The sequence below is a fragment of the Colias philodice genome, chromosome 5, assembly GCF_061535455.1.
Source record: "Colias philodice isolate Cphi_HAF_F1 chromosome 5, ilColPhil1 Martin Lab GWU primary, whole genome shotgun sequence".
NCBI classification, from domain to species: Eukaryota; Metazoa; Arthropoda; class Insecta; order Lepidoptera; family Pieridae; genus Colias; species Colias philodice.
Genome location: NC_143090.1, coordinates 11,981,790 through 12,007,133, shown reverse-complemented (window position 1 = coordinate 12,007,133; position 25,344 = coordinate 11,981,790). Strand labels below are relative to the sequence as shown.

The 25,344-nt window shown below is 39.2% G+C and overlaps 1 protein-coding gene across 1 annotated transcript; it reads right to left on the bottom strand.

The window, feature by feature from the left end:
• Nucleotides 1-1,301: 1,301 nt before the first annotated feature.
• Nucleotides 1,302-25,003, bottom strand: LOC149488685 (uncharacterized). Its single transcript, XM_089695324.1, has 9 exons — nucleotides 24,457-25,003; nucleotides 15,273-16,179; nucleotides 13,293-13,462; nucleotides 13,070-13,215; nucleotides 12,725-12,853; nucleotides 11,664-12,077; nucleotides 3,765-4,100; nucleotides 2,986-3,302; nucleotides 1,302-1,943 (listed from the first exon to the last, which is right to left on the bottom strand). Exons 1-9 carry the CDS (start codon nucleotides 24,620-24,622, stop codon nucleotides 1,652-1,654), a joined length of 2,877 nt encoding a protein of 958 aa, XP_089551450.1. The 5' UTR covers nucleotides 24,623-25,003; the 3' UTR covers nucleotides 1,302-1,651.
• Nucleotides 25,004-25,344: the final 341 nt, after the last annotated feature.

The window sequence follows — 25,344 nt, the reverse complement described above, 5'->3', positions numbered from 1 at the left end:
AAAAATCTCTATTATTCTCTTTCTGTATGCATTATTCATCATCATTATCATCACCATCAGCCAACATACATTCCCACTGCTGGGACACGGGCCTTCTATGAGGGAAAGGCTATAATATTATAATCTACCACGCTGCCCAAGTGCTGGTTAGCAGATGTCACATGTCGAACTTTTGATTCTTCGACATGTCGGTTTCTTCACGATTTTTTCCCTTCACCGTTTAGCAGTACCTAGTGATGTTATGCCCTTGCGGCGCAAGATAAATTGAAAAACAATTTATCCTGCACACTTTCCTTGTCGTGATCGACCTACTTATCGATTTGAAGTACTAAGTCCTCACGACTGAGCCTCCACTGTATTATGTAATATAGTTTTTATGATAATAGAAATCATAATTTATAGGTATAATTTATATACCTATTACTTACTATATAATAATACTTGACATGCAAGTAGAAATCGTAAAAGTGTGAAAATTAGAGGTCACTTTGTGATTTTTGAAGTAAAACTTCTTTAGGCGCGACTAGGGAGTAACTCAGATTTTTTTTCTGACGGAAGTAACGCTGTGTAGTTTCCGCCATTTAAAAATAATAATTCTGATTGGTTGTAAGTATATGTCATATACTACACGCTTCTTGACTTATACGCTAGCTAGTGGCAAATATCATAATCAATTAGGATTATATATTTTCAAATTTTCAAACGGATCAATTGTGAATAGCAAAGTGAATGAAAAATTCAACAGTTATAAAAACATTATTTTAAATTGCAAAATTTTTTGAAAATCTCTAAATATACTTGTTTATTTATTACTTTTAAAATAAGTAAATTAAAAATAAATTTTCTGACAATTGCGACATTTTATAATATTCAATAACAAGGCTATATTGACATGTGCGTTTTACTTCAATCGCGCGTAAAGGTTACACGCACACACTTTTTTTTTATCGAGTCAATTTTAATATCGTATTTTTATTTTGAGCAAACCGAATCCTCAAAAAAATCATCTAGTTTGGTGATTTAGATTGTTAATTTTGCTTGATATCCCTTCTTAACTTCTTAAGTGGGTTTGTAATAAAAAATGCAAACCAAAAAAGAAAAAAAATCAATATGTTGGAGTGATCTTTGAAGATTTATTGATTTGAAAACATTTAATTTCGAAATTAATTTTTCAAAAATATTTATTTAATATAAGTATATTATTACTGATTAGATGAATGAACAGTTTCACTCTCCATCATTGCCAAAAATCATATTATCCTCGAGTATCAAGGGTAGGTAGGTGTAAACTGTAAAGAAAACCAATAATTTTCGACATTTTTTTATTTTTATTTAAAATAATTATAATCTTATCAATAGAATGTTGTTTTGTAATTTTAATGAATGGCACAAAACCTTGAATTTAAAATGCGTAATATTTTATAATTTTACTACACAATACAAAATAACTTTAATAATCACATTTGTCAAAAATATCATTAAAACTAGGAAACCGACTTAACTAGTGAGTTATTTTGAAGTAAAAATAATAATATCGTCATATCGAAGAAAAAATTTAGCACCACAAATTCATATTGTCTATATATTTTACAACCCGATTGGCGGATGGCGCCAAAGATGGATTTGTTTTCACAGGTCGCGCTAGATGCGCTCAGTAGCGCGGCGCGGCGGGTGGTGAGGCGGGGGGCGCGGCGGGCACGGCGCGCTCCAGCTTGCGCCAGAAGTGCGGCTCGTCCCAGGCGAGGTAGGTGGCGGCGGCGGCGTAGCGCGGCAGCGCGGGGTGCAGGCGCGTGAGCGCGGCGCGGCGCAGCGCGGGCAGCAGCACGAGCAGCAGGCGCGGCCGGCGCGAGCGCAGCGCCAGCGCCAGCGCGCAGCGGCACTCGGCGCGCGCCCAGCGAGATGCCGCGAACGCGTCCGACACCAGCACGATCGTGCGCCGTGACCTGCGACACCGAGCGTGAGTTTTATGGCCAAAAATAGTTTTTAACCGACTTCAAAAAAAGGAGGAGGTTATCAATTCGGCCGGTATGTTTTTTTTATGTATGTACACCGATTACTCCGAGGTTTCTGAACCGATTTACGTGATTCTTTTTTTGTTTGATGCGGAATGGTGTCGAATTGGTCCCATAAAAATTTTATTCGGATAGGCCCAGTAGTTTTTATTTTATGAGCATTTTTGTCTGATCTCGATGACTTAATTGAAATGTAGCAAGTAACTTTGATTCACTTCCCGGTTACCGATTGAGCTGAAATTTTGCATACGTATGTAAATTGGATAGCGATACATTATCATGAAATAGAGCTGATTTGATGATGGAATCGGAAGGTGGCCATAGGAACTCAGTAATATTATATTGACTCAACTTTATCGAGTTTGGGTTCGTTTGATTCGTGTTGAAAAATACACTAAGAAGTATTAAATAAAAACTACGTTAAAAACAACCGACTTCAAAAACGGAAAAGTAAAAAATAAAAAAAGATTTGATATTATTAATTACTACATATTTTAGATGTGCTATTGACTAAATAGGTTTGAAGTCGGTGCCAAGCACTAAGCACTTAGTATTAAGCCCGTGCACCGACATCAAACCTATTTAGTCAATAGCACATCTAAATAATATGTAGTAATTAATAATATCAAATCTTTTTTTATTTTTTACTTTTCCGTTTTTGAAGTCGGTTGTTTTTAACATAGTTTTTATAGATAAATAATGTTTATAAAATGTGATAAAAACATCTTCAGGAGAAGGTAATATTAGGGGAGCACAAGAGGGTATTTTGGAATTTACCGCTTCCCTACCGCTAAAAGCGGAAACCTCTGTTTCTTGCTGTCGTCTAATCTACTAATTATTGTGATAGGTTCCAATAACGATCGAGTAAATCCCCATTTAGCATTGTAGGCTCCCCTACTATAACGAATCAGTGATGATTATTTTGTAGAAATGATATTATAGTGATCGACGTGGCCGCGCGAATATGTCTCACTTGTGGATGGAATTGATGATCTGGTCGGAGATGAGCTCGCCGGGCAGCCAGTCGCGCTGGTGCAGGCACAGGCGTCGCGCGTGCGGGCCTGCCTCCAGGCGCGCCGCCAGTGTCTCCGCGTAAGCCGCATCCGCATGCGCGAACGACACGAATGCGTCGTATTCGCACTCGCCCTCGTCGTCATCTGCCTTGCCGCCCCCCTCCCCGTCGCCCTCGCCCTCCCCGCGTCCCGCGCCGCCTGCCAGCCAACCCTCCGCGCCGGCCGCGAGCACGCTGGATGCCCAGTGTGTGCACAGCCCTCGATCCAGCAGGAATCGCTGGAACACGAGGAATATTTGTTTTAAGTCTACTGTAAATGACGTACCTACTTATGGCCCGATAGTATCCAGATGTTTTCATCTTAATTAATCCCCGACGCAAAAAGAGGGGTATAATAAGTTTGACGTGTCTTGTGTGTGTGTGTCTGTCTGTCTATCTGTGGCATCATAGCTCCCCAACGAATGAAGCGATTTCAATGTAACTTATGTGCGAGTGTTCGATGAAAATCGGTTGATCCGTATAAAAGTTATAGTGGCTGAAAGTGGGGAAGAAAAACTCACAATTATATTAGAATTTAATTAATTACTCTCAAAATGAAAGCACATGGAAATAAAATATTGAACACTTAATCATGTATAAATATCTAACAAAAATTAACAACAAATACTAAAAATTAAAAAAAATAAACGCGAAGCGAGAAAACTGACTCATTAATCCTTAAAAAAATAAGGATGGCGTACCTTAATGCGCGCTCGAACATTGGGGCTCGTGACGAAGACGAGGATGAGCGCGGCGGCGAGCGCGGCTGCCACAGCGAGCGCGGCCAGCGCAGGCAGCAGCGCGGCGGGCGGCGCGGGCGGCGCGGGTGCGGGCGCGGCGCACTGCGCGCCGAGCGCCGGCCGCGCGCCGTCCGCGCAGCGCACGCGCGCCCAGTCGACCACGCGCGCGCGCGCCGCCCACAGCCCGCGCAGCGCGCAGTCGCAGCGCAGCGGGTTGCCCTCCAGCCACACCTCGCGCCGCTCGCCCAGCACGCTCGCGTCCAGGCGCTCGATGCGGTTGTGCGACAGGTTCAGGTGCTGGAACGCGATCGGTTCGTTCGACGCAGCCCGGCCGTGCGCGCTGGTAAGTAGCTTACGCCCTATTCCAGTACGTTCGTCGAGATCCGATCGGTAGTTTTTGCTGTTTTTGTGCTAAAGAATGCCGAACGTCCATATTTTCACACGAACTCCGACATCAATAATACTATTTTAATACAATATGTTTTAATATGTATGAAACTTAGAGCATTAGTATGAAATGAATGTAAAATGAATAATAATGATGGAGATTTAAAGATTTTGTTAATATGGAATGATATATCAATTAATTGTAATGAGGTTATAGAGGAATGCCCATTTTTGGCCATGCAGCGCCCAGCATTTTGATTTTGTAAAAAAAATTCTTGTATTATGTTTATTAATCGCGGTATTCGTTTTTTCAAACAAGATGGCAATAATTTTTACAAAATATAAAAAGGTCTCTATAGATTTAAATTAATTAACGGAAATTATATTATGTACGTTAGTCATTGGTTAGGGATGAAATAAAAAAAATGTTGCCAATACATAATTTCGTAAAAAACGATTTAATTTAATCGATTGTAAGTTTACCGACCACATTACAATTGAATGTTTTTTTTTGCAATTACAACATTATTCAGATTCTTTTCGATAATTATTACGATTTTAAGTATAAAGCAATCGGATTGCTAGTGAATTAACGAATTTATTTAGATTAAACAAAAATGATTTTATTTATTAGTTCATTAATAATTTCATTTTAAGTTTAAATCGAACAAGAAATCGATATCAATTTAATCATGTTAAGTGGCAGCATCGGTTTTGACGTTTACAGTCTAAGGGCGTATTCAGAAAGAAAGCTTGAAACTTTTAAGCGCTTATAAGCGCTTATCGGCGCTTGTCAGTGCTGGTAACCCGCGCAGGAAAATATATGAACATGACAAGCGCCGATAAGCGCTTATAAGTTTCAAGCTTTCTTTCTGAATACGCCCTTAGACTGTAAACGTCAAAACCGATGCTGCCACTTACCCTTACGTAGGTAGTATTTGTATTGTATTCTCTTTGGTTTTTTTCTTTTTTCTCTTTCAGAATTCAGTTTACACTTATACAACTATACTCTTTGGTTTACACCGGCGCGAGGGTTGGTCCAGAGTCCAGACTCCAGGCTGGTCGACTATGTAATGCTTGTGTTTGTATTATTTTGTTTGTTTTCTTTCAGATTTGATAGCTGACAAACGAATAAGCTTCCTAAATGGACTCCGATTATTCTGCTGACCTCGGTACGAACGTGGACTCCCCTCCCGTTTCTTTCGACAACCCCGGACGAGCCCAACGAACTTGGACTGTATATCCACTGATAATGATGATCCAAGCATCGGCGAAAGTTCTTCCCAGTCCTCAGTAACTCATTCAAGAGAATATTTACGCTGCGTCAACTGTGGTTTAAAATTTAAATGTTTCGAGATTACGAAGGCATTTGCTAGAAATTGCAGACGTGCGGATTCTTATACAACAATGGGTTCGACAACAGGTAAATAAGTGATTGATCTGTCACTGTTATGTCATGCTCTGATAATTGCTTTCTAGCTGAGTGCATTTATTTTATATCAATATGAAATTAATATAATATTATCTTTATCTTTTTAGGTACAAGTTTCGAGTGAGTTATAATTGCCACTTGTTGTTGGACAGCAGCCTGGAATCAAGTACGATATCCAACCACTGAACAACAAAATGCTCGTACTGTTGGCCATATGGACACGTGAGCATCATCTGTGCAAAGTCGCTTGTGAAAATAAGATCACACACACTCTGGTCTGATTCTCTGCGTGAGGAGCGCATAAAAAATATGATTGGCCAAAAGATGGCACGTCAGGTAAGCATTTAACAATTTTTTTATCATCTGTGGTGCTGATATCTAGTTGGTCTGTTGGTTAATATCTTCAACTGTTGTTTATCTCTTCAGTTTAATCTGTTAACTAATGAAAAACAAGACATAATTAGAAGTCTATTGTTCTCTGGTTGAATTTGATCTCTTGGTAGTTGAATTGGAGGAGAGTAGCCAAAGACCGGAAGCAATGGAAACTACTGGAGGAGGCCTTTGCCAGAAGGCACACTGAGTTGAGAGATATTCTATAAGAATTATACATTAAACAAAAGCATTATGAAAATTATATTTTAACATTTACCACCGATTCGGAAAGCAGTATCTACGGAGAAGAATCGGCAAGAAACTCCATAGTTGCTCTTTTTAATCATGTCAGTTTTACAATTTAATTTTACAAATTACATAATAATATGTAACATCATAATTTATAGTGATATGCCAAAGAACTGTCCTGTGGTTTTTACGCGACAACCTTCCATGGGTTTTTATCGTCCATATATTCCTTAATACTGTAATAGGCTCTCTGAACTAGTACATTTTTTATATAAGTTTTAAATTTAGAACTACTAAACTCTTTAATATTATGAGGAATTCCGTTGTAAAAGCGTATACCTTGACCCATATAAGATAATATAATGGTTGTTATCAAATACATGTTTGCAATAATCACAGGAGCAGCATTATGGAAGGAATAAACATAAGTCCTAACTGTTCTTTGCTTAGAGCTAAGGTGTATTTCGTTTGTATTTTAATTTTTAATAAACAGGAATGAGGGTGGTAGATGTGCAATAAAACAGTATTGCTGTAAATGTAATTGTATGGTCGGCCGTCAAACGGTAGGATGCTGTGCCCATGTTATGACAGTAATATGGTATTTGGGTTGGGCAGGGCAAAATAATATTTTCCGTCCGGCTCAGTTCCTAGGTGATGTATTATTGATTGCATATGATACGAATGATGGTTAAGATAAAGTCAAAGTTGTCAAAAACAAAATTGTCAAGGTCAAAGTGGTCAAATTCATTTTGTCAGAGTCAAAGTTGTCAAAGTCAAAGTTGTCAAAAATCAAAGTTGTCAAGGTCAAAGTTGTCAGTCATTTTGTCAAAGTCAACGTTTCAGTCGAAGTTGTCAGTCAAAGTTATCATAGTCAAAAGTTTTCAGTCAAAGTGTAAGTAAAAGTGAAAGAAGTCAAAGTTGTCAAAGTCAAAGCTGTCAGTCATTTTGTCAAATAAAAGTTGTCAAGGTCAAAGTTGTCAAAGTCAAAGTTATGAAAGGCAAAGTTTTCAAAGTCAAAGTGAAAGTAAGTCAAAGTCAAAGTTGTCAAAGTTATTTTGTCAAAGTTGACATTTTGTCAGTCAAAGTTGTCAATTATTTTGTCAAAGTCAAAGTTGTCGAAAGTCAAAGTTGTCAAAGTTTGAGTGAAAGTGAAAGTGGGGAGGAACATTATGCGCCTCTATATTCATAATATATCGCCTTATATGTATATGACGAAAGAAGGGCCCAAAGGCTATTTTTAAAAGAGTGACGTCAGCAATTCCGACGTCACCATCATCAGAGCAGGCGCTCATACTCGAAGAAGAACGCCTGTGGGTATTTTACTGCCTTTTTAATCTACGTGGAAATTATAGAGAGAGCTCCGAACGCTCCGACGGCCGGCGAGTGAATGTGTTCTGTGCCGTCGGGCGATCGCATTTAAAGCAAACCATGACTCACAAGAATTAGTTTAGAGTGTTGCCACCATCGAGATAGAATGTACTACGTACTAGAGAGGCGATCGCTACTACACTCTCTTTAACACGAGCTAGAGGTAAGAATCACAAGTCTCTTTAGTCTGTGTCGGACTGTGCCCCCCGCTTGCCGCGTCAACACGTGTTATTGCTCTGTTCAAAATGCCTTCGTGTTTGCTCAGATATTGTTTTAACAGTTCCCATAATACAAACAAAGCCCGAGGAGTGACTTTTCACCAGTAAGTTTCCTTATTATGAGTAAGTCATGCATTTTACTAATATTGTTATCATTTTGCGAAAAATCACCACGCGTTCTGCGTTTCGCGCCATTTTTCATAGACTAACAGCACAGACGTGACACTATCGATGAGTCTGTTAAAAAAATGTAACTGGATTTTTTTAACTATGTATATACAATATCTACTAGGAAAGATTACCGTGGTGTAGTACCTAAATATTTATACTTTTACCCGACTACGCAAAGTAAAACGGTAGGTTATATTATGTAATATTTATTTATTTACCTATTTTTATTTATTAAAAAAAGGTTAATCAACAGTTGTTCCAATAGGATTTATAAATTATTATGCACAACAATTACAAATAAACACAACATTCACAGAAACTAATACAGTAAAAGTTCCTTAATCGCGCTTCCTTTATTCGTGTTTTCACTATTCGCGGATTAAAAAAATGCGGCCCAATTTCTATATTCACGACTAAAAATTTTTTTTATTCGCGGATTTAATAAGTACATACATAATAATAAAATTATTCCAATAGGTATCTTACCCAATATCCTTGTCAAATGGACTAATAAGAAAGTAAAATAGATCTTATTACAAGTTTGCCTAAAGTACATAATAATATGTTCTTAAATGATATCGCCGAGGCCTTTGACACAAGCCGCCTTTGTCGCAAGCCACCTCTGCGGCGATTGATGTTTTTGAGAATGTAAATAAACAGAATGGAAGCAACCTTATAACTCAATAAATAAAGTATATTTTTAAATGTAGTTCCGTTTATAGTAAAGTTACAAAAATTGTGATCGAGTAAGGGGGCGTCCATAAATTACGTGAGGTGTTTTTTTAAATTTTCTGCACCTCCCTCCCCCCCTGGTGAGATGTCGTGAGAATTTATTCAACCCCTCCCCCATCCTCGAATCTCACGTGAGATTTTTCAAAATGTGAGTTTCTTATACGTAAACGCCATCAACATTGAATCATCGTATCCATTTAATTAGGGCTATTATAAACCAATACTCCAAAATTCGATTACATCATGAAGCAAAAACTGATAAAACTATTGATTACTACACAAAACGACAAAAGCTTACTAAATTGATATTATTTAAAGGAAATTAAAATACATAGTTTAATATAAAATCCTCGTTTTAGGGTGCACTCACACACATCAGTCACCGTCACGGCACGTCACCGGACAGGATTAAAAAAAAATATGTATCAATAGTTCTAGTATGACTCTGTTCCCACACGACAGTCGCCGGCACGAAATCTATCAGTGACGTCACCGGTCAGGCACGTCAAATAATCTTTCCATACATGTATCATACTTTTATCCCCACTCACCCGGTGCCGTCACGTCTCAGTTCAGTCAGCGTCGTGCTACCGTCAATAATTGCTACATGTTCTCTAGCGTGACACACGTCTAATCACTGACTAACCTGATGTATGTGTTCAATGATTCAGTCAAACCAGCGACGTGACTGACGGACAACATGACGGTGACTGGTGTTTGTGGATACGTACACAAACCGTCACCGATCAGTCATCGGTGACTTGACGGTGACTGATGTGTGTGAGTGCACCCTTATTAATTCCCTAGTATCAGTACCACCAGATAGTACCGAGTAAACAGATTGCACAATGTGTCGCATCTGCACGCATTGCTTAATCTTTGAACTTGAAGCCACGCCTCGCTCGTTCCACACGTACCCCACCACATCGGCCGCGCGCAATTATTTTGTTTGGAATAACCCCTCTAGTAGTACATATATCTCGATGGTTGCCACTCGAATTTTTACAATGAATTTTTATCATTTTTAACAAAGATTAATTATTTCGTTAATTTAATTGTTTCATTAGTGGTTGATTAATGAATCAACCACTTATTTAAAAAGATCAAAGTAAACTTTGGCTAGTTATAATTATTTAGTAGTTTGAGGGTAGTCGTTTATCGTCGTTGCGCCGACATATATTATTAAACATTATGACTGCTGATTATGAACGTCATGCTTGTCCCGGGAGTCGGAAACATTCAAGGAGTCAACTTAAATTCAACGCTTGTGTTCTAAGCATATTCGCACGTCTACTTCTAGATCTTTACAGGCCAGTAATTATTAACGTTATGCGCGTTTGCACGATGAGATTTTCATACATTGTCCCGAATACCGAATACGCATACAACCAAATATTCAAATTTCAAAATCAATTCAAAAGTGAGAGTGAGATAGTGTTCCTGGAGTACTGCATGAAGAGATAAGAGGCAAGAGCGCAACGAACGTAGTTAATAAAGAGATTTTAAAAGTTTTTGTAATGCAATTGTTAACTAGAAATTTCGGTAGGAAAATAATTATTCTTTTATGTTATGCTTTTCTTCTTTATAAGTTAAATCTAATTTAATAGAAATCCTCCAGTAGTTTACGTCTTAAGTCCTCGCGAACGAAGTCGTGGGCCTCAGCTAGTAATATTATAATCTACATAATAATATGTTTTTACATGTGTGCACCTATGGCCCAAATGTCTATGGCTGGCGGGCATTCCCCTTTCGATATTGACTGTATTTTAATTAATTTTACGCAATATTTTTTGTATGCTATATTTTTATTACTAAGCGAAACCATGATGAACAATTGCAATTTTTTGACATCTCTGTGTAGTTACTATGTTTTTAGCAAATAAATATTAATTCTTTATTATTATTTTTTTTCGACATTATTATAATAATTACTAGGACACTAGGAAGGAAATTGCGACGTTTCGGATTTGCGTACGTAAAAAAACGCATGTACGGCGTTTCGCGTGCGGGGTACCTTTCGACCACAGCTTTTGACGAATCTTTCAAAACACCTACCGTTATCCCATAACATACTACGATCAAGTAATCGTATAAAGTATAAACAATGGGACATCGAGGATTACGATCCGCTGATGTTGCATCTTTTATTAACCGACTTCAAAAAATGGAGGAGGTTATCAATTCGGCCGGTATAATTTTTTTTTATGTATGTAGTATGTACATTGTACACCGATTACGCCGAGGTTTCTGAACAAAAAAAGCAAATCGTTACATGATTCTTTTTTTGTTTGATGCGGAATGGTTTCGATTTGGTCCCATAAAAATTTCATTCGGGTAGGGCTAGTAGTTTTTATTTTATGAGCATTTTTGTCTGATCTCGATGACTTAATTGAAAATCTAGCAAGTATCAAAGTTGAATCAAAATTCACCTCCCGGTTACCGTTTGAGCTGAAATTTTATATACGTATGTAAATTTGATAGCGATGAAAAATTATCATGACATAGAGCTGATTTGATGATGGAATCGGAAGGTGGCCATAGGAACTGAGTAATTAATTGACTCAACTTTATCGAGTTTGGGCTCGTTTGATTCGTGTTGAAAAATACACTAAAAAGTATTAAATAAAAACTACGTAATAATATTATGTAGTAATTAATAATATCAAATCTTTTTTATTTTTTACTTTTCCGTTTTTAAAGTCGGTTATTTTAACGTAGTTATTTTTAGTAGTATTATATTAAATTAGTATCCATTCAGAGTCCACACCGGGTGGTAGGTACTCATTCTCACCTCAACTCATCTCATCCCATTTCATCCCATAATAGTTAGTTGCTATCTTAGTAAAAAATAAATGAATACAAAATCTTACTAAGAATTATTAGTTTTTTTTTGTTCTATCGAATTAGGTAATAAATAAAGGGAGAACCGACCGCGACAGTCGAGGGCACGTCTTCGACGTCGATGTGCGTGATGTTGTTGTAGGCGAGGTCGAGCTCGATGACGGGTCGCAACTGCGGCGGCAGCGCGGGCGGCGCGGCGAGCCCCGCGCGCGCGCAGCGCAGCACCGCGCCCGCGCCGCTCACCGCGCACGCGCAGCCGGCTGGGCACGGCGGCGCCGGCACCGCGCACGTCAGCCGCTCCGGCGCCACGGCGCGCAGCGGCGTGCCCTCGCCCGCGTCGTACTCGTCGTAGGGCGCGCCCCGCCCGCCGCCCGCGCGCCGCTCGCCGCACGCGGCCGCGTCGAGCGCGACGGCGAGGTGCGCGGGCGCCTCGCGCAGCGCGCGCGCGAACCAATACACTTCGCAGTCGCATTGTAGCGGCGTGTCCAGTAATATCCTAGTGAGCTGCGAAGGGGTATAGATGACAGTAATTAATTTTGAAACTGGTGAAATTTTCGAACGACGGGCACTATTGCAGACCGTCGCGGTTGTACGTCACGAGTGAAAAACGCTACGGAGACGAAGCTCCATTCGACCGCAAAACAGAGTGTGGACAGAAGTTCGACCGAAGTATGTACTAGATTTAGAATTTTTATATCTAAACTTGAAGATCGAGCCTGGGGTCTTCGATCTTTGAAACGGTATTGTTAAAGTGGAAACATATAATATTTTACGAGTCAATTTAAGTTATAGCAGAGTAATTTTATTACGAAACATTTTTTCAACAAAATTCAACAACGTAACCGACGACGACGGACGCCGACGCGTCGACATAAAATAATACCTATGTTATTTCGTTTTGTTTGAACTGCACATTTGCTTAACGTTTTTCTATATAATATATAATTCATATTTATAGTAATAATGACCGATACGAGTATTTTTAAGAAAATGAACCATTATAAAATGGTGTAATGGTGAAATGATGGCCATCATGTAGACAGTATAACACCATGGCTCGCTATTTTATTGCCACAACCCAAACCCTGGCAAACACAAGAATATTCAATGGAGCAAGAATCACACACACACTTGCACACACACACACTCACCGGTGGCGGGCGCGGCGGTGTGGCGAGCGCGGCGCGGTAGTCGCGCTGCGAGTAGCCGAGCGTCGTCAGCGGGTTGCCGCGCAGGTCCACGCGGCTGGCGCGCGCCCGCGTCCACTGCAGGTCGTCCCACTGCGCACACACACTCGGGATTAATATGAAAACTTCGTTGGAAATATTATTCGTCTAAAGACCGTAAGACTATTTTTTACGCAACTGATATTATTGTAGTATAGACTATAGTAGCCGTCAAAGTATGTACATACACGAGTACAGTATCATAAACGAGTTAGATTCTTGAGCCCAGTCGGGCCAGGACGAGAATGGAATGAGGTGTGTATATTGTACCTGCAAGACGGTGAAGTTGTTGTAGCGCAGGTCGAGGTCGGTGAGGTCGGCGAGGTCGCGACGCCAGTCGGCGCACAGCAGCGCGGCGCCGGTGCGCGCCAGCGCCGCGCGCCGCAGCCGCCGCAGCCGCCACAGCGCCGACACCGCTGCGCACACCCGTTACACTCATGATATCGATTATAGGCACAGGTGGAGGAGGCGGTGGTGAGGCGGAGCTACTGACCGTTGGGCACGTAGTTGCCGCTGACGTTGCACAGGTCTCCCAGTGGGTTGTTGGACAGCGCCAGCGCCTCCAGCGAGCGCGCCTCGCCGACCGCCTCCAGCGCTGTGTACTCGAGCTTATTGTTCGAGAGATCGAGCTCTTTCAAATTCGTAGTGGGCACGAACAGTTCCCTTCGTAAACATATTTTTGCCTTTAAATCTCATAAAATGATTAGGTGTACTTGTAAAATAATGTTGTTATAATATTATATCGTCGAATTATATTGATAAAAGAGAATGCTTACTTAGGGTATCGCTATTACTATTTTGTAAGTATTGAGGAGTGTCGCCTTTGCGTGGTGTCGTTAATTCTTATTAAAGTGAAACTTTTATTACATCGTCTCAAACTTTTTGGTCTGTGTCGCGCATGTCGCGTGACGGTCGGCTGCCGAGTAGTAGCCCGGTCAATTTAAACCAAAAAATGAGGGTACTACTACATAAAGTCCCAACAGGCTGAATTTCTGTGAAGTTGTTGAAAACATAATTATAAACAATGTCTAAAAGTTCCCCATCATTCCCCTGTAAGCTAAAAATTTTATTCACGGTCAAAGGTCAAAAAAATGAGTTTTTCGCGATTTTCAGCAAAACAGTAAGTTTTATCATAAAGTACCTCAGGCAAAGATTGTAGATCATAAAATTGTCTATAAAAATTAATGTATCAATACTTTTTTTCTTACGAGCCACCGTTTCTGAGATATAACGATTCAAAAAGTTATAAAAGTTGTTATCGTCATAATATGCGCCACGCCACGTATATACATCTAGAGTTGTAATATTTTATATAATATATACAGGGTGTAATCGTTAAGTGTGCACAGGCGGTTATTCCGTAACTATTGCATATATCAAAAAACTTTAAACTGATATCGAAAGCCCTTTACCTAATGAGTAAAATGACAATAATAACTTTTTAAAAATAAAACGGGAAATACCCAAAAAATTTACATCAAACACGCCCATACATTTAATTTCCCATACATTTTGTATTCAAAGCAAATGTTCGGAGTGACATCCTCGATTTGGAATACCATTGTATTCCACATCGAGCTCTATTTACAGTTTCTAAATGAATTGTTAATAAAATTTGCGAAGAAATTTAAGCACAAAACCAAAAAAATAACCAAAACCTTTCATATTACATGATGGGGATAGTCATATCTCATACTAAATGTATGGGCGTCAAAAAATCAGGAATCTGTGGAAAAGCTCAGCATCAATGAAAATATATATTCATCAAAAAGTTTATTTACATTAGTTAAGTGTAAAGATCATGTACTATTTTTACACGCAATAACTGGCTGTGATACGACATCTGCATTTTGAATCGTTATATCTCAGAAACGGTGGCTCGTAAGAAAGAAAGTATTGATACATTTGTTATAGATAATTTTATGATCTACAATCTTTGCCTGAGGTACTTTATGTAGCACCGAATGTTTAAATTGACCGGGCTATAGGTATAAAGCAGTGTTCGGAAAGTTTCACTTATACCGTGGTTTCATAAAACCACACAACATTTTTCAACTACACTTCGTTTAGAAGTGCTTTTGAATCGTTAAAATAAAGAAAAATAATAATTTATTATACATAGTAAGCGGCCTTATTTTACTTTATTATAGTATGTTTTCTTTAATATATCTGACCCTGAAAGTTTCCGTCAAAATCAGTCCAGCATTTCCAGATATTTAGCCGGAACAAACGTAGTAACAGGTAGGACAAATAAAATTAAGATAAAATTTGCTACATGTGTGCCAAAACGTAAACATAAACCTTAGAGCATTATGGTTTAATGCTCTAAGAAATAAACAGTATACCTATATGTATTTCAAACAATTTCTTTCTGTAAGATGCTCCGAGAAAAAAGTTTGGTAATTTTTTACATGCTATTAAAAACAGACTCCTAAATTTTATTTATTCGTACCATCTAAATTAAAACGGATACCTCGGTAACGTTGTAATATTGTTGTTGGAGATTTTCAAAACATTTAATTTCGGCACAGCGGTGAGCCAGTCGGGCGGCAGCTCGTGGAGCCCGCTCGCCAGCACGCTGAGCGAGCGCAGCCGCGCGCCGCGCAGCGCGAGCCCCGCGCCGCCCCCCGCACCCCTCGCGCGCTCCACGCGCACCGTCTCAAGGGCTTCACATCGCTCCAGCCACACGTTCACAGTGGGCACGGTTACATTTTTCAAAGTCAATTTTACAACATTCTTACATCCTCCGATCCTCGGCCCCGTCGACGCCCCTTGACACACTACGTTTTTGACCGTGTCGCCGATGGACAGGGCGGTCAAGGGAGCCGAGATGTCCACGTCGGTCAGAGATTTCGCTCCGTCGAGTAGAGCGGTCAGGAGGAGGTTCTCTCTGACGACCAACCGTCTGAGTGCCGGGAGCCGGTTGAAAATGACATCGGTAAGCTCCTCCACGCCCGATCGATTCAGGTTCAGGGAGCGAATCGTCGGTGAAAGCGCGGCCAGCGAGGAAGGAGTCACTTTGACATTTTTGAGGGTCAGGTCCGCTAATTCATTCAAGGGCTCCAAAAAGGTAGCATCGGGGCGCAACAATCCGTCCGTGCTTATCCTCAAAGTCGTCAAACGCAGTTGCGTGAAGTGTCGCGCGGCGAGGCGCGGCTCGGGCGGCGTGGCGTCCAGGTAGAGCTTGGTGCCCACGCTGACGTTGAGCGCCCGCAGCGCGGCCGCGTAGCCGGCGGCGGGCGGCGCGCAGCCGTGCAGCAGCACCTGCGGCACGCGCGCGGCGCGCTCCAGCTGCGGCAGCGCGCCGCCGTCTAGCCGCACGTTCTCTGGACAGTTCAGACGAAAGTATCTCGCCCCATAATCTATTTTGATATCGTTACCTGAAATTTAAAAATTCATTATATACCTACTGTTACATTTTATAGACTCAAAGTTAAAAGGTAGGTAATAGAGATTGATAACACCGTTTATAGCTGGAGCAGATCTATTTTTATTTGCATGAATTTTTCAGTTTGTTAAGTTTTAGACATTAAATAAATAATTATTATCTATAGCTTACTTGGTATGAACTGTATATGAATTTCGATGATAGCTTAGATATATCATCGAAATTCATTTAGTTATGAATTATGATGTGTTAAGAAGAGCAACTATGGAGTTTCTTGCCGATTCTTCTCCATAGATACTGCTTTCCGAATCGGTGGTAAATTTTAAAAAATGTTATGACGATTCAAAAGTGCTCTTAAAAGAAGCCTTATTGAATAAATAAATGTTTGAGTTTGAGTTTAGCAATAACTTTAACAAATCATCAAAAGCACAGTTTGTGAGACGTGACTGCGCTTGAGTTGCTTCCAAATTATTTACGTACTTTATAAATAATCTATACATATTATAATAAATCTGTAGAAGGGTCAATTCTGTACATTGAAAATATTGAAAAAATAAATAGCAGGGGGTGTTACTGGATCGATACCAAACCCAAATATGTGATTAAAAAAATTTTTGTCTGTCTGTCTGTCTGTCTGTCTGTCTGTATGTGAAGACATCACGTGAAAACTACGGTTCGATTTCGATGAAACTTGGTATAATTATACCTTATTATCATGGGCGTAAAATAGGATACTTTTTATCCTGGAAAAATACGTAGAAAAAAATAAACTTAATTTTTCAGTTTTATCCATAGACGTTGTTCTGTAGAACCGAGAACACACGTTGGGTATTATAATAGGCCTAGCCGTATTTGGGTCCAATAGATATTTATAAGATGTTAATGTCAGAGTTACTCAAAATGGAGAAATAAACTATCCACGCGAAGACCCACATCCGCGCGGACGGAGTCGCGGGCGGAAGCTAGTTTAAAATAATTTAAATGAGTACCTACCTACAATAAGGGTTTAACAAAAACGAATTAAGGGTGCGTATAAAGCAAAATTACCAATCTTCTATTAGATGATACGTGTAATATTCAAAACCAATTTTTTATTCTTTTTTGTAATGCTTTCTTCTTTATTTTGAGGATTTCAGTTAAATCTAATTTTATTTAATTGAAATCCTCCAGTTGTTTACGTCGCGAACGAAGTCGCGGGCATCAGCTAGTTGATAATAATAAATAAGAATGAGGAAATTTTAGTCACTTGTATAACATAATGTCTATAAACGGTTCCAGTCATAATATAATTAATATCAAACATAATTTTAACCTTTGATCTTTATAAATTTATTATAATATTATAATTATAAAATATATACAGGGTGTAATCGTTAAGTGCGCACAGGCGATTATTCCGTAACTATTGCTGTTCAATACCGTCGTTTAGTCTACGTTTAGTTCCTTATCGCAAACTAGATGGCGCCACGTTAGAATTGTTCGTTCTTATAACTGGCTAGTGTTTTGTTTTTGTAATATCATATGTATACTGTGTTTTGATTAATTAAATGCCTTACAACAGCAGTGGTGTTTTATTAGTGAATCCAAGTATAGTGAATTAGTGACAGTGTACGCAGCGACATCTGGTGCCGAAACCCGGGAATAAAGGAATAAAGGACTTTTAAAAACCGTGAGTAAAGTGAACTAAGTGGACAATAAAGACTTGTAAAAATTCAGTGTTGTGATAACTTGGACTTATAAAAATTAGCTTAAATATTAACTTAGAAAATTTTGATTAAATATTGGACTTAGAAAAATTCGATCAAAATTAGTATGCATCTTGGACTTAGAAAAATTTGATAAAAATTAGTATGCATATGGGACTTAGAAAAATTTGATTAAAATTTGTATGAACACTGGACTTAGAAAAATTTGTATACACTTTGGACTTAGAAAAATTTTGAATAAAATTAAAGATAGAAGAAATGGATCCATTCGTTGCTCAGCAAGTAGAGATACATGAACAAATAAATAAAAGTTTTTCAAATTATAAAAAGACTCCAAAAGAAAGACTGACAAACGTTTACATAGGAATAAAATTAGAATGTTTGGAGGCAAGTTGGAAGAAGTTTACCGAGAACCATTTGAATATTGTATCAGTTGCATCAAAAAGGGAACGCGAAAAAACCCCCTATTTTACCGAAGAGATTTATGAAAACCTAGAAGAAATTTATATTAGTTACAAATCAAAGATGAAGGTTGATCTTGGTTCCAGCTCAGCGGGTTCTTCTAAAGTCTGTCCATCGAACGTCACCGGCGCAGGCAGCGAGGTGAAGCTCCCACAAATACAGTTGCCCACATTTTCGGGTAATTATGAAGAATGGCAGAGCTTCCACGACATGTTTGTCTCTTTGATAGATAGAAATCCATCATTAAGCCAGGTTCAGAAGTTGCATTACCTGAAATGTAGTTTAAAAGGCGAACCAGAGAATTTATTAAGGAGCTTATCGACTACTGATACAAATTATGAAGAGGCGTGGGACAGATTGAGGCGCAGATATAATAACAAAAGATTCAATGTTAATGAGATTCTAAAACGTTTGTTCGGTCAAAAGCCTATGTCTAGCGAGTCGGCTACAGCAATCAAACATCTTATCGATACCACGGAGGCATGTTTGAAGGCTCTAAAGAATTTAGATATTGACGTGTCTTCGTGGGATGCGATCATTAATTTTTTAATAGTCTCAAAATTAGATTTAGAGTCCCGCCGCCAGTGGGAGACCGAGGCTGGCCGATCTCAAACCGACAGCATCCCAAAATGGAGTGAGCTCGTAACCTTCCTGGAAAGTAGATTTAGAACATTAGAGATGCTAGTAGGTGAATCTAAACCAAACATGAAGAATAGTATAAGTCCTAAGCAAACAAGACAAAAGGCGTTTCATATTATGCAAGATAATAAAAAGGATACTTACAAAGAAAATAGTAAAGTCTGCGTATGCTGTTCGGATGCTCATTTATTATACCAATGTAAACAATTTGGAGGCAAGTCTCCCGAAGAGAGATATGAGTTTATTCAAGCCAAGAGACTTTGCTTCAATTGTTTCTCATCCAACCACAACGTGAGGAGCTGTCACCAGTCGACGTGTTGCCGGCGTTGTGGCAGACGACACCACACCCTGCTGCATATAGAAAGAAATCCTCTCCCTGTATCTGGGGAACCAAGTACGAGTACAAGCCACCAACCGACGAGTTTAGATGAGAGTCGCCAGTATGATAAGAAAGTAGTAGCTCATTTTGCGAAAGATACACATCCGGTCAAAGTGCTATTAGCTACAGCATTAGCTAGGATCAAATCCGCAAATGGCTGTGTCCAAACTGTGCGAATATTAATCGATCAAGGCTCTGAGGCCTCTTTTATTACCGAAAGTACTGTACAATATTTATGTCTTAAGCGTACACCAATAAATGGTTTAATAACTGGAGTAGGTGATGGTAAACTTAGATCTAAGCACATTGTTTCATTTGAGTTAGAATCACTACATAATCATGAATTTTCTGTTTCAGTAAATGCATATGTGTTGCCATCTTTAACATCTTTTCTTCCGTCGAGTAAGGTTTCCATTTTTGATTGGCCAGAGCTCAATAATCTACCGTTAGCAGATCCCAAATATGGTTCACCTGGTAAGATAGATATTATTTTAGGAGTAGATACTTTCAGTCAAATAATGTTGAGTGGTTTCTTGAAGCATCCCATGCATGACGGTCCTATTGCACAGAATACTCATCTTGGCTGGATCTTGTCTGGAAGAATAGGCGAAAATGAAGAATCAAATCCTAGAGTAGTAAATTTACATTTACAGGTTAGAGAAGACAATATTTTGACGCAGTTTTGGGAAATTGAAAGAGAACCAGATTTAATAGGAAAGAAACTTACGAAGGAAGAAATCAGATGTGAAGAAATTTATGAGAGTACTACCACAAGAAATGAAGAAGGTCGTTACGTAGTGAGATTGCCATTTAAGGAGCCAGATCCAAAGTGTGTGTACGGAAATTCCAAGGAAGTTGCTTTGAAGAGATTTAAGGTATTAGAAAGAAAGTTTAAAAAGAATTCTGACTTGCACGCTGAATATGAGAAGGTTATAGTCGACTACCAGAATCAGAAACACATGGAACCGATTTTAAGTAAGGAGGATATTGAGTATCCATTTTCCTTTTACCTACCTCATCACGCCGTGATAAGGGAAGACAAGGAAACCACCAAACTTCGTGTTGTTTTTGATGCGTCGTGCAAGGGGAATAATAACGTATCATTGAATGACACGTTACTCGTTGGACCTAAAATTCAACAAGATTTGCGCCACATTATAATGAGGTGGCGAACGCATATTTATTGTATTGTGGCAGACATCGTACAGATGTATAGACAGATAGTGGTACATGAAGATGATTCAAATTTCCAAAGAGTTTTATGGCGGGCTGATCCATCACAACCCATACAACATTTTAAGCTATCGCGACTTACCTTCGGTACTGCTTGTGCCCCGTATTTGGCGGTTAAATCACTGCAACAATTGGCTCGAGATGAAGAGTTGAGATATCCACTTGCCGCAAAAATTACACTTGAAGATTTTTATATGGACGATTTGTTGACCGGTTGTAATTCAGAAGAGAAAGCTATAGATATTTATAAAGAGATGAATCAATTAATGTCTAAAGGTGGATTTAAGCTCCAAAAGTGGTGCAGTAATTGTCCAAAATTACTGAATCATATCGAAAATGATAATCAATCTTCAAAAGATACATTTATTTTTAAAATCAATGATACAATTAAGGTGTTGGGTATTTCCTGGAATAAAAACATAGATAAATTTGAGTATACTTACAATTTACCGGAGTTAGATGAGCCTGTAACCAAACGGAAAGTGTTGTCTGATATTGCGCGACTTTACGACCCTTTGGGTTGGGTTGCTCCTGTCCTTATTACGGCGAAGATCTTTATGCAAACTCTGTGGAAATCTGGATTGAATTGGGATGAAAATCTTTCGTCAGAATTATTAAATCAATGGCTACACTTTAGAAAAGAGTTAGATGGTATTCGAGGTATAGCTGTTCCTAGGTGGCTTTCTACAACGAATGATGATCCAGTTGAGCTTCACGTATTTGCTGACGCTTCTCAGGTAGCTTATGCTGCTGTCGTTTATCTGAAAACCATGGACACCGAAGGTAATACTCACGTAAATGTAGTCACATCTAAAACTAAAGTCGCCCCAATTCAGAAGGAGATATCCATTCCGAGAATGGAACTATGCGCGGCGTTGTTGGCTGCCAAATTAATTTCCGAGGCTGCACAAGTACTGCAGGTACCTAAAGATAAGTTGTTTGCCTGGTCCGACTCGACCATAGTGCTTGCATGGCTCCGTGGAGAACCCAGCCGTTGGACGACGTTTGTGAGCAACAGGGTCTCCGAGATTTTGACTGTTCTAGATAGTGATCAATGGAACCATGTTGCCACAGACCAAAATCCAGCCGATTGTGCCTCTAGAGGTATATCCTCTCGAGACCTAATCCATTATGATCTTTGGTGGCATGGTCCTAAGAGTCTACACGATAACCATGTTTATAGTACAACACATTTAGATGTTGACACTGATGTTGAAGTACGACCGTTAAAGGTACTTACCAATACGACGCGATCTGCTGAAGAATTTATATGGGAGCGGTTTTCAAATCTGACTAGAATGTTACGAGTGTTATCTTACTGTAGAAAATTTCTAAAACTGAGGGAACCTAAAGAATTGAGCGATATTAATAAAAGAATTACGACCAATGAAATGGACACTACATTAGATATAATTGTTAAAGCTACCCAAAGACTATATTTTGAGGATGAAATTAATAAGTTAATGTCTCGAACCGGAAGTGTTACTAAAGGAAGTCCACTGCACACTCTTGCACCCTTTATAGATGAAAAAGGGTTGCTAAGGGTGGGCGGTCGAATACAACTGTCTTCTGTACAGTTTAATAAGAAACATCCTCTAATAATGCCCAGTGAGTCTCATCTCACTAGGTTATTAATATTGGATGCGCACCACAGAACACTTCACGGGGGGCCACAACTTATGATAAACTTCTTGAGAAGTAAATTTTGGATCCTACGACTTAGAGAAAAGGTGAAGAAGTGCTACAGAGAATGCATGACTTGCCTACGTTATTCTCGCCAGGATAACAACCAATTAATGGGCCAGTTACCTAAGGTTAGATTGACTCCGGATAAACCATTTAGGTCATCAGGTGTTGATTTTACCGGGTACATAGATATTAGGTTTTCGCCTGGTAGAGGATCGAAATCCTATAAGGGCTATATTTGTCTATTTGTATGTATGGCGACTAAGGCGATCCACTTAGAGGCTGTGTCAGACCTTACCAGTTCCGGATTCATAGCTGCATTCAAACGCTTTGTGTCTCGAAGAGGGCACTGCCGCGATCTGTACAGCGACAATGGGACTAATTTCGTTGGTGCGGATAAAGAGCTGCGTAAAATGTTGTGTCAAGCGAAATCAGTGTTGGCCGACGAAATTAGTAATTTACTTACCCAGGACGGAACCACTTGGCATTTTATACCACCACACGCGCCTAACTTTGGAGGGCTGTGGGAAGCGGGTGTTCGTTCAGCGAAAACACACCTGAAAAGAATAGTAGGAGACGCAATACTTACCTTCGAAGAACTGACAACTGTGTTGACCCAAGTAGAAGCCTGCTTAAACTCCCGTCCAATTTCTGCAATTAGTGATAATCCAGGTGACGAGATGCCCCTCACACCTGGGCACTTCTTAGTTGGTGAACCATTAGTCTTAATTCCTGAAAGCGATTATTCAAAGACCTCTCTCACAGGTCTTCAAAGGTGGAAGCTTACTCAACGGATGGTTAATAATTTTTGGAAGACGTGGTCTAATGAGTATTTAGTGACGTTAAATAATAGGTACAAATGGTTTTCAAAAAAGACAGAACCTGACGTTAACGATATTGTTATTATAAGGGACCACAATGTTCCTCCAGCTAAATGGTTATTAGGGAAAATCGTTGAAAAACATCCGGGTAAAGACAACCTTACCCGAGTTGTAACAATTAAAACTAAGAACGGTCTTTGTAAACGTCCTTGTAATAAGTTATGCATTTTACCAAAGGCCTAGCTCATTAATATTGTATAGAGTTCTTAGTTAAGTTAATGTAGCAGTATTTTTTGTTCCTATTTTTTACATTGAAAAATGTTGTTGTTTAGAAGTAAATATTGTTTTAGTTCACTCTCAAGTTTATATTGTTTACGTTGAGTTTAGATGTATGTAATAAGAGTCTCTATTGTTTACGTTGAGATGTTATAAGAATTACTTTGTGTTTATTAGGTTAAATGTACTCTTGAACTGAATTGTTCTTTATGTTTCTTTTTGTTTAGAAAAGCACTAGGTGCTTTTGGTGGGCGGGATGTTCAATACCGTCGTTTAGTCTACGTTTAGTTCCTTATCGCAAACTAGATGGCGCCACGTTAGAATTGTTCGTTCTTATAACTGGCTAGTGTTTTGTTTTTGTAATATCATATGTATACTGTGTTTTGATTAATTAAATGCCTTACAACAGCAGTGGTGTTTTATTAGTGAATCCAAGTATAGTGAATTAGTGACAGTGTACGCAGCGACAATTGCAGATATCAAAAAACTTTAAACTGATATGGAAAGCCCTTTACCTAAAATGAGTAAAATGAATATAATAACTTTTTAAAACAAACACGCCCATACATTTAGTATGAGATATGACTATCCTAAACATGTAATATGTGACTATCCTAAACATGTAATATGAAAAATTTTGGTTCTTTTTTTGAATTTGTGCTTAAATTACTTCGCAAATTTTAATAAAAATTCATTTGGAAACTGTAAATAGAGCTCGATGTGGAATACAATGGTATTAAAAAACGAAGACGTCACTTCAAACATTTGCTTTGAACACAAAATGTATGGAAATTTCAATGTATGGGAGTGTTTAATGTAACTTTTTGGATATTTCCTGTTTTATTTTCTAAAAGTTATTATAGTAATCTTACTCATTAGGTATAGGGCTTTCAATATCAGTTTAAAGTTTTTTGATATGGGCAATAGTTCCGAAATAATCGCCTGTGCACACTTAACGATTACACCCTGTATAAGAAAGATACGAATAAATAAATAGACTTATAAAAGTTTCGGTATGTACTTATAACTAAGTATTTATTGGAATGTTTATTTGTATTCATACAAACCATCAACATTAAAAAAGTATTCGTCGTCAGCCTCGCCCCGGTACAGGCAGCGGGGCGCCGCGCCGGGTGGCGGCGGCGGGCAGCGCAGCGCAGCGCCCTCCGCGCCTCTCGCGCATCTCGCTAACAGCACCCACAGCACCAGACACCGCCACCTTCTCACTTCCATTGTTTATCCATATTTCAATTGTTCGAGGCGTGGAATACGCACCGTTGTAGCGGTTATCAGACGATTACGCGCACAAATATACCCTGATGACTACATGTTATTTACCGCATACCGCTGACTAGTTTCTTGGTAAATCCACTTTTTCCTGTTACCTTGTTTACGTTTATATTATAGTGTAACGTTTTAGAAATATTTAAGCACATTTCAAATTAGTGAATTGCATTTTGCCTGTTATTACCGATTCGGTTTCTAATAATCGTTACTCTTTAAGAGTTAACTGACTTAATTACGACTGAAAAACGATGTAAATACGATTCACAAACAAAATACACACCCACGCCGTATACAGACATACTGTCACTGAACAAATTACTGGCGTTTGGCGAACGCGTACGCGTCGGAGTGACGTTAAACGTCAAAATAATGTCAGTGTCAGTTGACTCAGGTGTTATCGGGATTTGAGAGTATTATATATTACAGTAGTAGTAGTAGAAGTTAGTTTAAGTATAAAGCTGCGTACGGATAGCGCGTTCCTGTGTTACGCGTAGTGGAGAAACACTGTCCACGCGTACATTGGATACGCGTACAGCTCTTGTACGGACCGCCGCGAACCTGTACGCGAGGTCAATCGATCCAAAACGCTCCGCGAGCCCCAGTCATTCGCCATGACTCAGAATTTTCAGTTCATTTGAAATTGCCTTCCATGCATATTGGCGAAAATC